At 34.2% G+C, this 14941-nt stretch overlaps 1 protein-coding gene across 1 annotated transcript; it reads left to right on the plus strand.

Annotated features, from left to right (window-relative positions):
• The first annotated feature begins 39 nt into the window (after positions 1–39).
• LOC102601498 (heat stress transcription factor B-3) lies at positions 40–2659 on the plus strand. The gene is made up of 2 exons (XM_006350116.2): positions 40–770; positions 2000–2659. Exons 1-2 carry the CDS (start codon positions 510–512, stop codon positions 2480–2482), a joined length of 744 nt encoding a protein of 247 aa, XP_006350178.1. The 5' UTR covers positions 40–509; the 3' UTR covers positions 2483–2659.
• Positions 2660–14941: the final 12282 nt, after the last annotated feature.

Here is a 14941-nt window from a genome sequence, read left to right on the forward strand (position 1 = left end):
ATATATATATATATATATGACTTTCTCATTCTACTACTACTACCATATAAGAAGATGTAACCACAATACAAAAGTTTCATTCTTTTGACAAAAAAAATAAAATTCAAAAGAAAGAAAAAAAGTTATCTTTGCATTTCTCATGAACTTCGGAATCGTGTTAGGTTTCTATTGTTGGGGTTGGGAGTTCTTAACTGCCCTTCTTCTTTTCTCCACTCTTTCTTCTATCTAACAAAATAATTTTAATAATTTTCTACAAATTTTTTTTCAAAAATCCCAAAAAGGGGTTGATCATTTTGTGTTTCTCTACTCATTTCACCAATTTTCTTGAAAAAAAATATACAAAAAGGTTCATTTTTTGTGTGTTTAATTTCTTGTTTTAACAATTTTCTAGGTTTTCAAAAACTCCAACAACAAAATAAACAAAAAGGGGTTGTTTATTTTGTGTTTCTCTACTCATTTTACCAATTTTCTTGAAAAAAATAATATTTCCTTTTTTTTGGTTTTTTGTTATGGAGGTATTAGAAGAAGTTCAAGTAAGTGATGAAAAGAGTTTGTTAGAGTATGTTGTGATGAAGAAGTCATCACCATCACCATTTTTGTTGAAAACCTACATGTTGGTGGAAGATCCGGCGACGGACGACGTCGTTTCTTGGAATTCCGATGGATCGGCGTTTGTTGTATGGCAGCCGGCGGAATTTGCAAGGGATTTGTTACCTACACTCTTCAAACATAGCAACTTTTCAAGCTTTGTCCGGCAGCTCAATACCTATGTAAGTTTTCAATATATTCGCCTCGAATATTTACATCATCAAATCAATGAATATAACGTAAATGTTTAAACCCTTTTAGAACATATAATATTAGGATAACACATTTTTTCCGATAAAAACGTTATCTACATTTTGTGTTTGCATCAGATCAATAAATATAACTCAAGTGTCTAAACTTTTTTTAGAACATGTATTAAGAAAAAACACGATTTTCTCCGATGAAAGTCCATTGGAAATGTGCCGTCGGAAACTATTTCGATGATATAGATATAGTTGCCGACAAAAATATCCATTGAAAAAAACGTGTTTCTAATACAACAAACACGTGTTGAATTAATTTCTTATGTTTGTCGAAAAATTATTCACTACAAAAAAAAATTCCTTAAGAAAATATGAGTTAAATCGTTTTCTCGTTTTAATTTGTGATTTATTAAAAACTAATTTTATTTTATTTAGTTTTTTATTTTAAAAATCGAATTTATTTTCCTCCCCTCAACAAAAATGGTTATTTTTAAAAATTAAATACATAGAAATTAAACTATTAATCGATATATATTTGATAATGAAAGTGTATTTAATTAACTAGTCATTGTAATAATCACGTGTAGCTTGAGTAGTTTAATTCTTTTGATTATATAATAAAATTTAATTGTTGGTATCTTAAAGTAAAAAAGATTTAAAGAAAACAACTTAATTCTTGTTATTAGTAAAACAAAATTAAGATCACAAAGGATCTTTTGTGGGCTCAACTAATAGAACTACGTATCATGATTTTGGAGTTGACATTAAAATAATGATTATATTATTGACATAAATCATACTAGCTTAGAGCTTAGGTTAATAATAACAATTATAGGCTGTCAAAATAAGATGCATGTATTGCTAATTGTCAAAAGTACTCACAAAATAGCTAATCACTTTGGATTAAGTTTGTCTTATTTGTACACTTTTGAATTAGCATGCGTAATAATAGTGTTTTCACTATTTATTAACCTTTTTAATTGCTCATGTTTCTTCACTAATAAAGTGGAAAAGGTAGTGGAGATTAAAAATGTGCACTATTTTTCATGGATTAATTAAGAAGCTTCTTATCTTTTGAGGAAATTATTATTTAAGTTCGAGACGAATAATTACATACAATATGATTTTCATTTTTTGAATCGAATGTTTATTTTTCATATGATTCTTGAAATTTATTCTAATCATCCATTTTGCATAAATAACATTAGGGTTTTCGTAAAATTACAACAAGTCGATGGGAGTTCAGTAACGATAAGTTCAAAAAGGGCGAAAAGAATTTACTCCGTGAAATTCGTCGAAGAAAAGCTTGGACAAATAGGCAACAACCAAACAACGGCGGACAGAGCCAGGACGCAAATAGTAACAACAAGAAAGATAATATTACAGAAGAAGATCAAAGATCATCATCATCAACTTCATCATCATCTGAATATATAAATCTTGTTGATGAGAATAAAAGGTTGAAAATGGAAAATGGAGTCCTTAGCTCTGAGCTTTCACTCATGAAAAACAAGTGCAAAGAATTAATGAATATTGTTACAATATTTGCTAAAATTCCAGAGAAAGAAGAAGAAAAAAAGCCAATGTTATTTGGAGTAAGATTAGAAGTTAAAGAAGAAATGGAGAGGAAGAGAAAAAGAGTTGAACTTAATGAAATAGCTAGTGTTTTTCTCTCTCAATTATGCAAATAAAGTAGAAATTTAGAGAGAAAAATAATCAAGTGGTTAATTAATAATATATGTAACAGTTGTACTATGTTATTTTGTATTATTTCATGCAAAATTAATAGTATTAATTAGCATGTAGTGACTACTAATTAAGTGGAGATATATACCTAAGTTGTATAAATTTTGCAAGTGTTATTTTCATGTGATATGTTAATAAAAAATTTCAATTAATCATTTACTTTTCTAAACTATGCCATTCAAAGTTAATTTGCTATATATATATATATATATATTCAGTTGTTAGAACATGTTACAATGATATGTCGATCAGTGTCGGGGCTACAAATTTGCAAAGAGTGGCCAAAGCTTGAAGATGTATGAAAAGTAATACTCGATTTATATTTACAATATAATTTTTTGACGAAGAGAGTTCAAATAATCACCCTTCGCTATTCGTAGCTTCGTCTCTGATTTTAAATAATTTATATTTCAATATATTCCCTCGATTTACTTTTGCTTGTTCATTATACTATTAATATTCAGTTTTATTTGTTTAGTTTAAAAAATCAAAAAATAATTAACTATTTTATATCTATTTTATTTTTATTATTAAATATGGATGGAGTAACATCAAAATAACGTGGCATGAAATTATGGAAATATAGAGATGGTCAAAATCTTAGAGATTTTATATTCTGTAATTGATTAGAGATTCAAAATTCAACTTTTATGTGGGACATGAAAAAGAAGAAAATGACAAAACAGTGTTCAATGAACTTGAAATACATAACAAAAATAGGATTTTGTCTTCTATATAAACCACTAATATTTTAAAAATAAAAACATCTATTGTGATGAAATAAATTAAAGTTGCCTTCAAAAAGAAGACTTGACTATTTTGATCATACCAAAAAGAAGAAAAAGGTGATTTATAGACGAAATATAAGATAAAATTTTGAAGAATTTGAAAGTCATGATAATAATTCTCAAAGCTTGACTAAATATTAAAATTATTGGCAGAGTCGGAATTTAAAGTTTATAAATTTTAACTTGTTATCAAATTCATAACTTGTTTAATTAGTCATTGTTTTCAATATTAAACACACACATATATATTTTTGATGAACTTTAATACAAATTTTAAGCAAAAATTATTATATTCATTCGAAGTTATACCTAATATTATAGCTCCACCAAATCATAATGATCTCTCAAATCATAACAAAATGATTTTACTTTTTTCTATAAGGATGACAACACATTTGTGCGAAAGACGTTTTTTTCTCTTCCATCTCCCCTCTGTTCCAAAGGCCAAGAGAGAAACTGCATTTTATGTATCATTTTTTTGCGAGTTTCATAGTTGAACTATTTGGTGCTTGTTTTTCATACTTGAGCTATCACAAATTATTTATCAAAACTATTTGAAGTTGACTAGACCAAGCGTTTGAATTTTACAATCGCTAAAAAGCGCATGGCACCTTAATTTGCCCATAAAATTCTATCCACGTGACAATTGACTCATTAATTTTGAGGTGCGTTTTGATAAATAGTTAGTAATAATATTATAAAATAATACTTAAAACCTATCAGTCATTAAAACTAAACCACTATGTTGTCTTACATACAAGATTATGTAGTAACTAACATTAATAATATAAAGGAAAATGATAATTATAACATCTTATCATTTATCCTTCAATCAATCATTTTTAATTTGATTTTATAATTTATCCTTTTGCCTCGAGGAAGTGTTACTATTTGATAGTTTTGGGAAATTAGATGAACATCAACATGAGATATTAAATTTTCTAATAAATAAATAATCTTTATCTGTATTAACAAATACTTATAACAATAACTTTACAGAAACATAAACAACAAAGTTTAAAACATGTACTCAAAAACAACAATTAATATCATAAGCATAAATTAATATTTGTAAAAAATATACCAGGAACTATAACAATAGAATGAAACAGAAATGAAAAAATTGAGCCCACTAAATGCACAATGTACCCTTAAGGAAATTATTCCCCTCTAGTAACTGGGGTTTAAAGGAATAGATCCTCTCAGGATGGAATGATTCTATTCACAAGTGTATTGATACAAAAACAATGGTGTTAGTGAGCCACTCAACATGAGCAAAGTACACGAATATTTAATTGTGCCAAAGAAGAAGAAGAAGTTCAGATTTTTTGTTGTTTTAAAATGAGAGGAAATCCCTCTATTTATAGACAAAAAGGGTAGTGTGAACAAATGCTTATTGTGCCTTATCGGGATTGTCACAACTCTTTGGAAAAGTTACAACCCTTCAGAAAGGTCACAACCTTTCATAAAAGTCATGACAATTTTTCATAAAAGTCGCAATTGTTCATAAAAGTTGTAATTGTTCATAAAAGTCACAATTTTTCATAAAAATTACATCTTTTCATGAAAGGGAAAGGGTATTTTTGAAAATAAATAAATTTAAATGGAAATTCTTGCTTGTGGTGGTGCCACGTAGGCAAACCTAGGGTTCTCTTTTCTATAAATATATGATTCTTCTACTATCGTATTCTTCGATTTTATTATTATGTTGTTTTCTTTACTTTGTTTATCATACTATTTATGTTTGCTATTGTTCTTTTCAAAGTCCATCTTGTTGCAACAGGAATGAACAAAATCAAATAAATTTTGGCTAATGCATGTGATAAAGATACCAATTAATTTCCATTATTTTATATATATTTCACTTGAGCTGAGGGTCTATATATCAGAAACAACATCTCTACCTTCACAAGATAGATGTAAGATTGTGTATACACCACCGTCTCCAGTCCCCACTCATCGGATGTGTATGTTATTGTAGTTTAGGTAGAAAACTCGCAAAAGTGAACTAGTGATAGTTCAGATGTGTTTTCGACCATTATCTGTCGTTGAAATTGAAGAAATTGACTAGTACTAGTATGTTATAATAACTTGAATATATATATAAACATGTTACATGATTGAGAATTCATCATGAAGTCCATCTAATTCTCCTTTAAGACTATGTTGTTGAATGATCAAAACAGATGCAGTTACTGAGAAATCAGAAGCTGAAAGAATATCACCAATAGGACCTAACTCAGGACATTCTTCCCAATCACTCATCCCTACTGTTAACACAGAATTAACCCGCCCTCCCCGTCCCACGATAAACAAACCATATTGCCCTTCTAACGACCTTAATGTCGAAAATGTCTGTCCAGAATTTATGAGGTATTTCTCAATGTAAGCAACGCGTCCACCAGCAACATGTTTGTCGTAAAACTCAGCAAAACACTCATCATCTATCTTCATTTCTTCTAAATGTTCGCTAGTATTAGCTTTTGCTTTACTAATTCTTGATGATACACTATCTCCCGCGGCTTCTAACAAGAATCTAATTACAGTTAACTTTACTCCAGGATGTCGTGCTACACGTCCTGCATACACAAGTGCTTCTCTGTCATCCTTTCCACCAATGAATATCACTGCTGCATTGAGGGAAATGGATGATCTCGCGATCACTGTTTTACCAAGTCCTCTGTCTACTAGTATCCCTACTGAACAAGGTGCATTTCGAAGAACCTGAGATAGATCATACATAGTACAAGTTACAAAATGGTCCACTACAGAATGTACTAAAATGAGAATTTTGCTTGACATACCTTACGATTGATATGACGAAAGCCTGTATGACCGACCTGAAGTCGTCCATCTTCCTCTTGATTCTTATGAAAAGGAAGTATAACAAGATGTACCATCAGGTCCTCAGCAAGGATACTTATGTCTTGATGCATGTTATTGATGGTAGAAAGTGCCATCATTCGTCGTAAGCTAACACCTTGACAGTTCTCGTTTAAATAAGCGTTGACATCTTGAGTGATTTTCTCTCTCATTTCAACTACCGTAGGGTCAGTCACAGTTACAGCATCAATTCCCTCGCCTTGTGTTATCAATGTTGCTGCAATTTTATCTGTTAAATCGATCATATCAGTTAAGTAGACCATTATCCCTGGATTTACTGGCCCTCGCGAAATTTCCATGAAGTTTATTGCTGAGTAAACATCTTGAGGACTGCGAATGCAGAGCAATATTCGAATCTCATTCACCGGATTGACACATTGTAATGCCATTTTCTGTGTTGGTGAACGTCTCCTTGCACGTTCAATAATTTTTGCCACGACTACCGGGGTGTATATTATGGTTAGAAACGTTACAAACACCAACGCGATACTTGTTGACATACTTATGACATTCATCTGCATCCACAAGTCGCAAATCAAATCACACGAACAAACAAAAACAATCACCATCATAAATGAGAAAACTAAAGAAATAGATATTATACATAACACAAACACTCAAACTTGACCTCATCTGGCAAGTAAGCACTCCAAACTTCGATAGTACACATCGATCTAGACACCTTACCTTTGTCTCAACTAACGCAATGCAGACAAGTTGCATTGTCTTGATCTGTGTATACTCAAAGTTGGAGCGTTTACTTACCAGCTGACGTCAAGTTTGAGTGTTTATACTTATTCTAGGACGAACGAGACATACCCGATATGCATTAATAGCCAAGTAGACTTGAAAATGACCCTTGATATTGAGTAACAATCCAGTAGCAACTGATTCAGGCCAGTGAAATCCAAGCATCAATCCAGAAACAACAGAACCAACAACTTTACCACTTGTTGCAATTATAAATGGAATAATAATTTTACCCCATGAAGCAATTTTACCAGCCTCAAATTCAGAAAGTTTAGCCTCAGTTCCAACCCAAAAGAAAAACAATGGATAAAAAATTGTCCTAAAAATATAATTCACTTTCCCAATCATCATTTTTGATATTCTTCCTTCTCTTGGCATAAACAAACCAACCAAAAATGCACTCAAAACTTTGCTATAACCAACAACTGGTGACATACTACATATTAAGATTATAAATGCTAATGCCACAACTAAATGTGATCCTTTCATAGGTTTCCCTTCTGGATTTTCATTATTCACCCATTTCATAACAGATGGTACTACTTTCGATGCTAACAACGTCTGAAACACCAATATCGCCATCATCTTCAACATCATTATCACACTACGATTCTGAAAGTTCTTATCAGGATCAAATATGAGAAATCCAATAGCAATCAACAGGATCGATACAACATCAGAGTGTATCCCCGCGTCAACAATAAATCTACCAATGTCTGATTTACCAATCTTCAGATCAGTTATCAATCGAGTTAACAGAGGTGAATCTGTTCCAGCTAGAACAATCGCGAGGCATGAACTGAATACAGCATTTGATTGTTTAGATATATTGAGAAGTGGAGTGATCAGACATGCTAAAACAAAAGTTGTAAGTACACCTGAATACGCGACTTTCGCCTCTGGTAAAGTTAATTGGAGGAATATATTTGGATCAATCTCTAATCCAACAACAAACATGTGACACACCATAATAGCATCCACAATGTAATTCAATGTCTGTTGAACTTCACTATCGTTTAAGAACCTTGAACGAACGAATTCAAGATTGCTAAGTAGCAATCCCACCTGTATGTATTAGAACTAACTTCTGTTAGTAAAACAAGGACGTCTCAATAAAATTAGTGACCTAAAGCCAAATTATAATAAGAGGCCTAATGTTACTACACTTACAATGGATTCTGCAATGATACGAGGCTGGGAGATAGGACGAAGGAGGAGATGGACACAGTTACACAAGAACATGGCGAAGAAGAAACCTAAGAGGTAAATAGACATTGATGCAATTCTTATGGTAATTTGATTTCGACATTCTACTTTCGTATCGTTCTGTTTCAAGAAATCCATTTTTTTTTCTTCTTCAGATCAATTAGCAGAAAGAGAAAAATGAATGAAATGAATCCATTGTTATTTGGAATTAATTCCTCAAGAAATGGGGATCCTTTTACTCTTGCTCATATGTCTCCTACTTACTAGCTAATAATATTATTATTCGACGTGTTATAAAGAAATTTGACTATATAACTACATGTTTAGTTTGTGTAATAAAAAATATTTCTTCTTTTATAAACTTATGCCTAATCAATACCGTCATATAAAATGTAACAAATGATATATTTTTTTTATTTTCGGAGTTGAACCTTCATTTTGAATATAAGAAAGGTAGCTTGAGGAGATTGTAAACTTAATTGACTCCATTTGTCTATGAGGATGTCACAATGACTCAAAAATAATATTTTTTCTTTCATAGCGATGGACATATCGAGTCTCCATCAGTCAAGAGTAATATTGAGTATCCACTAACTCTCCCAACATATATCAAACTAGTTATGGATAGCTTGTGTTGTGTACGGGTTCAATAACATTAATTTTTTATATCTATAATTTATTTAAGTCGTAAGTACAATTTTTTTACTTAGTTATAAAATGTAATAATACTCCATCAATAATAATGAAATGTAGGAAAAATAATTAATTATGCTTTAGTATTCCCCATTTAAGGTCCTAATTTATTTCAAATATTTTTCATTTTACTATATGAAGTTTGAGTTGTGTTTAGTTATACTTTTTACAATATGTGGAATAATATTCATCTTTGAATGTACTACTATTTTAAAATGAGTTTAAATAAGTTATAAGTTGTTTTTCGAACTTGATATACAACTTCGAATTAAATTTCAAATTTTCATGGTCAAACACTGATTTTCAAATAAAGCAAAATTTTATTCTGAAAACACGTGAATCATAATTTTTATAGGCAAACAAGTCGCTTCAAAGTAAAAGGAAATGAGCGGCCGCACAAGCAACTTTTTGTCTTTTTCATGTTAACAAACCGAACACACTGAACACACAATTGCTACAACAAAATTTCCAATCTTACCATTGAAAAGTAGAAGAAAGCTGTCAAATATTCCCCAGTTCACTCAAAAATATTTTGTTACTTTACTTCTCACTTTTAGCATATGAAAAGAAAAAACTTTTTTTTTCTCTTTTCATGTTTTACTCTCAACATTAATTACTTATTCCCCAAATTTTTCAAGACCTAATATTATATATTATATCAATTAATATGAATATAATGATAAAACACTCATACACCTCCCTTGCTTAGAATCATTCACTTTTATTAGATAACTAGTTATTGCAGGATTAATTATCTTGGGATTAGTTATTCTGGAATAACTTATCCCATCACTATTGGTGGGATAAGTTATCCAAACATGTCAACCAAACAAGACAACATAATTTTATCCCAAGACTAACTAACTTCCTATTCCAGGACTATTTATTTTTATCCCTCAACCAAACGACCCCTTAACTTTAAAGCGCTTTTTTAATTTTGAAAGTGTTTGGTAACTCAAAAAATGGTTTAAGCACTTTCTTTAGGCTGAAAAAGTACCAAAAACTAAAAGTTAGATATTCCTAACTTATGACTTTTAGCTTTTAACTTATAAGTCACTTTAAAAAAAGCACTATGGTCGGATGAAGTAATGAAAGACATAGGAGACCAGTGTGGCGGGTGGCTGGAGACAGAAGAGGAAACCCAACTTCGAAACCACTTGAGATGGGCTCGGATTAGAGTCAGAGGACCTATGGAAGATATACCGACAACAGTTGAGGTCGACGACGGTGAGTCCACTTTCACCTTGCCAGTATGGTGTGAAGCTCCGGCGAGGTTCAGGCCCAGTAGTGATAAAGTCCTCGAACACCGAGAAGCAAGGAAACAACTCTTTCGAGGTGAATCAAGCTTGATGGGGACCTCTCAGATCAATTATCCGTTGGATAATGGAAAGCACAATGAGGACAAAGGCTTGCAGGAGACTTTTATTTCAAAAAGAAAAGAGGGCCATGTGGCTTTGACTGAAGGGCACGTGGTTGCCCTAATTCAAAAGATGGGGCCTGATTTAATTAAAGAGCAGTTGGGCCTTTTGGGCCATTTAAAAAATAATAAAGAGTCTGGAATGAAGGAAGTCCAATGTCTCCACGCTTCAAAAATTCCTGAAGCAGAGCCTTTCATCGATAATATTCTCGGGCAAGAGGCTACGCCTTCACCGAGACCATGTCTCTCTGAGGAAGAACTTGGAATGCTGGAAAGCCCCTCTCCTGGAACCCTAGAAGGTGTTAAAGAGAAAGGGGATGGTTCAGTGGAGGAGGAGAACAGACCTGTGGCTATTATTGAGGAATTTGGGGGAGGGGAAAGTTTTAATTATTCTGATAAGGAAGCGGGACCTCGAGGTGATGAAGGGGCAGGGAAATTGACGAACTTTGAAGAACCATTACCTCTCCAATTAATGATTCCTTCTCGGAGCAAGAAATTGAAGATAAAGCTTCTCTTTGGGTCCAGTCAAATGTCCAAAAGCTCAGTCAATTGTTTGGGGCTGCCTTTGAAGGCTGCGATAAGGTGGCCTTTGATATTTTTTTAAGAGTTAATCAAAAAAGGGGTGAACTAACACAAAAGGCAGCATCTATTGCATCCACCAGAGGTAAGAAACTCATTCCAAAAGAGATTAAGAATCTGGAATTCCATGTTAAATTTAAAGAAGGTGAGCCAAGGAGTAGAGGGAGGATAACATCAGCCAATTATCAATGAAGCTGAAAATTTTCAGCTGGAATGTGAGGGGGGTAAATTGTGAATATAAGAGGAGGTTAGTGAGGAGAGTAATACAACAATGGGGGGCAGATATATATGTGTTAGTAGAGACCAAACTGACAGAAAAGGAAACTCATGTTTTTAGGCAGCTGTGGCAGAATAGGTGGATGGGGGAGTGTCATCTGAATGCAACGGGTAGAAGTGGGGGGATAGTATTTGATGGCATTTATTGCATCCACCAGTGGTAAGAAACTCATTCCAAAAGAGATTAAGAATCTGGAATTCCATGTTAAATTTAAAGAAGGTGAGCCAAGGAGTAGAGGGAGGATAACATCAGCCAATTATCAATGAAGCTGAAAATTTTCAGCTGGAATGTGAGGGGGGTAAATTGTGAATATAAGAGGAGGTTAGTGAGGAGAGTAATACAACAATGGGGGGCAGATATATATGTGTTAGTAGAGACCAAACTGACAGAAAAGGAAACTCATGTTTTTAGGCAACTGTGGCAGAATAGGTGGATGGGGGAGTGTCATCTGAATGCAACGGGTAGAAGTGGGGGGATAGTGGTAATGTGGGACAAGAGATATTGGAGAGGGGAAGTCGTGTCAACTGCCAACCAGTGTCTAACAATAAAATTTGATGGCACCAACCAAGTTCTTACTTGGTTCCTTAGTGCTGTGTATGCCTCCACCAGTTAGCAGAGATGGAAAAGATTCAGGAGCTGAGATTACTCTCAGAGGATGAACTACTCCAAAAGGTTCATCTAGCCATGGAATTTGAGGAAGTTGCCAAACAAGAGGAAATAGCGTGGAGACAAAGATCTCGAATACAATGGCTTAAAAAAGGTGATAAAAACACAAAATTTTTCCATAGGGTTGCAACAGCTCACAAAAGGTTTAATTCTATTGACACTTTGGTGGTGGAAGGAAACTCTATATCAGATCCAGAAGATATTAAAGGAGAAATCATCAACTTTTATCAAAAGTTGTACACAGAGACTGAACAGTGGAGACCGGAATTTAAGTTGCAAGGCTTGGAAACTATTAGTGAGGAAGAAAGAGATTGGTTGCAAACTCACTTTGAGGAGGCTGAAGTTTTGAAGTGCATCAAGTCATGTGCCAGTGACAAGGCACCTGGTCCTGATGGCTTCCCCATGTGTTTTTTTCAGAATTTTTGGGAGGTGCTTAAGTTTGATTTTATGAATGCAGTAAACCATTTTCATGGAATACACGAGTTTGAGAGGAGCCTCAATGCCACTTATGTGGCCCTTATTCCAAAGAAGCCAGGGGCAACTGAACTTAGAGACTTTAGACCAATAAGTCTTATTGGTGGAGTTTATAAAAATTTTGCCAAGCTTCTGGCAGAAAGAGTGAAAAAAGTAATCAGCAAGCTAGTCAACAAACATCAAATGGCCTTCATACAGGGCAAACAGATCCTAGATGCAGCTCTAATAGCTAGTGAATGTGTAGATTCAAGGATTAAAGGTGAAACCCCAGGAATCATGTGTAAGCTTGATATTGAGAAAGCTTATGATCATGTGAACTGGGATTTCCTTATTAATATCCTGAGACAAATGGGATTTGGAGAGAAATGGCTGAAGTGGATAGGATTTTGCATTAAAACTGTCAGGTTCTCTATATTGATTAATGGAGAACCTGCTGGTTTTTTCCCCTCAGAAAGGGGGTTGAGGCAGGGCGATCCTCTTTCTCCTTTCCTCTTTATTCTAGCTATGGAAGGACTTAATAGTATGATACGGGTGGCCTCTCAGAAGAAATGGTTAAAAGGATTCAAAGTGGGCAACCAAGCTGGGGAAGATCTACAAATTTGTCAATTACTGTATGCAGATGATACTGTGATCTTCTGTGACGCCAAGGCTGAGCAGGTGTGTTTCATCAGAATAATATTAGTAATCTTTGAGGCAGTGTCAGGGCTTTCTGTGAACTGGAGAAAAAGCAGCATGTTTCAAGTCATGGAAGTAGCTAACATCCAGTGTTTAGCAAATATTTTGAGTTGTAAGATAGAAAATCTCCCAACTACATATCTAGGGATGCCATTGGGTAACAACTACAAAGAATTAGAAATATGGGATGGAATTGTGGAGAAGACTGAGAAAAAATTAGCCACCTGGAAGACACAATACTTATCTCTGGGAGGAAGAATAACAATGATCAATTCTGTATTAGATGCTCTCCCTACTTATGTTATGTCTATCTTCCCCTTACCTGCAAAGGTGGAAGATAGATTAGATAAACTAAGGAGAGATTTTCTTTGGTTGGGCAACAAGAAAGGAAAGGGCATTCACTTGGTCAAATGGCAAACTGCCCAACTAAGCAAAAAATCAGGAGGCCTTGGCATTAAGAATCTAGGTCTTCAAAATAGGTGCTTACTGTCAAAATGGCTATGGAGGTTTGGTAAAGAGGGGCAGGCTCTGTGGAAGGATGTTATTGTTAGCAGGTATGGACAAACTGATTCATGGACAACCAACATTGTGACCAGCACCTATGGGGTCTCAGTCTGGAGGTCTATCAGAAATTTGTGGCCAAAACTAGTGAGGAACATATGCTACAAGGTGGGTGAGGGGACTAGGATCCTTTTTTGGAAAGACAAGTGGATAGGACAGAACTCCCTCATGGAGGACTTTGCAGATTTGTACTCTCTTTGCGACAACCCTGGAGCATCTATTGCTGAGATGTGGTTTCAGCAAGGGTGGAATATAACCCTTAGGAGGCTCTTAAATGACTGGGAGGTGGATAGAGTAGCCAATTTACTGCAAAGGTTGGAAGATTTTCCGGGACTCAACACTAATCCTGATGCAATCAGATGGAAACATGATAGGGATGGGGAATTTTCTGTTGGAAGAATGTACAAAAGAGACCTGGCAACACACCCGGGGGGCATTTTTGGACCTTGGAAACAAATTTGGAAATCCAACACCCCAACCAAGATAAAGTGTTTCACATGGTTAGTGTGCAGAAGAGCATGTCTGACTCAGGAGAGACTGAAAAAAAGAGGATTTCAGATTGTTTCTAGGTGCTTCTTTTGCCATGAGAAGGAGGAAACAAACAATCATTTGTTCCTTCACTGTAGAGTGACTTCCCAGATATGGTATATGCTTCAAAGCATTATTCAAGATCCTTGGGTGGTGCCTGAGCATACTGCTGACCTACTAAACTGTTGGATGAGAAGAGGGGGGAGTAAAACACAGAAAAAATGGTGGAATCTAGTTCCATCTTGCATATGGTGGTCAATTTGGAAGGAAAGAAACAATAGGTGCTTTAAGAATATTACTAACCCAATGCAGAAAGTTAAAGAAAACTGCATTAATACTCTATATTTTTGGTGTAAAGAAGAGGGTATATATGAAGTAGATCAGTTAGTAGATTTCATAGGCTCTTTGTAATCAGGACTATTTGGCCTTTGAATGTTTTTTTGTTTGGTTGCCAGCATACCCTCATTGCTGATGAATACAACTTTACCATTCTCAAAAAAAAATAAAAAAAATAACAATAATACATGTTAATATATCTAATGAGTTTTTGTCACAACAAATAATACGTGCAATATATATGATTTTTGAAATAAAAACCAAAGACGTTATGAAGTGTGTCATTTTATTTTTTAAGTTCTTCTATATTATTTAACAATCCCAGAAGAGGAACTACATTTTCATTTTTTTTTTCATTTCAATTTTCTATCCGGTTGGCTCATAGGTTCAAAATTTCGGAGAGTATGAGTCCGTCCCTCTACCCTTCTCCCAACTTACGTAACAAGCTCTTCTCGGGGAAGAAACTTGCAGCAGGGTTCGAAACCCCAACTTGTACGGTATCCACACATCACATACCACGTCGAAATCACACACACAAAAGGAGAGAGAAGGGTGGGGGGGGGGGGGCAGC

Source organism: Solanum tuberosum, unplaced genomic scaffold (genome assembly GCF_000226075.1).
Source record: "Solanum tuberosum cultivar DM 1-3 516 R44 unplaced genomic scaffold, SolTub_3.0 scf00118, whole genome shotgun sequence".
Taxonomy (NCBI): domain Eukaryota; kingdom Viridiplantae; phylum Streptophyta; class Magnoliopsida; order Solanales; family Solanaceae; genus Solanum; species Solanum tuberosum.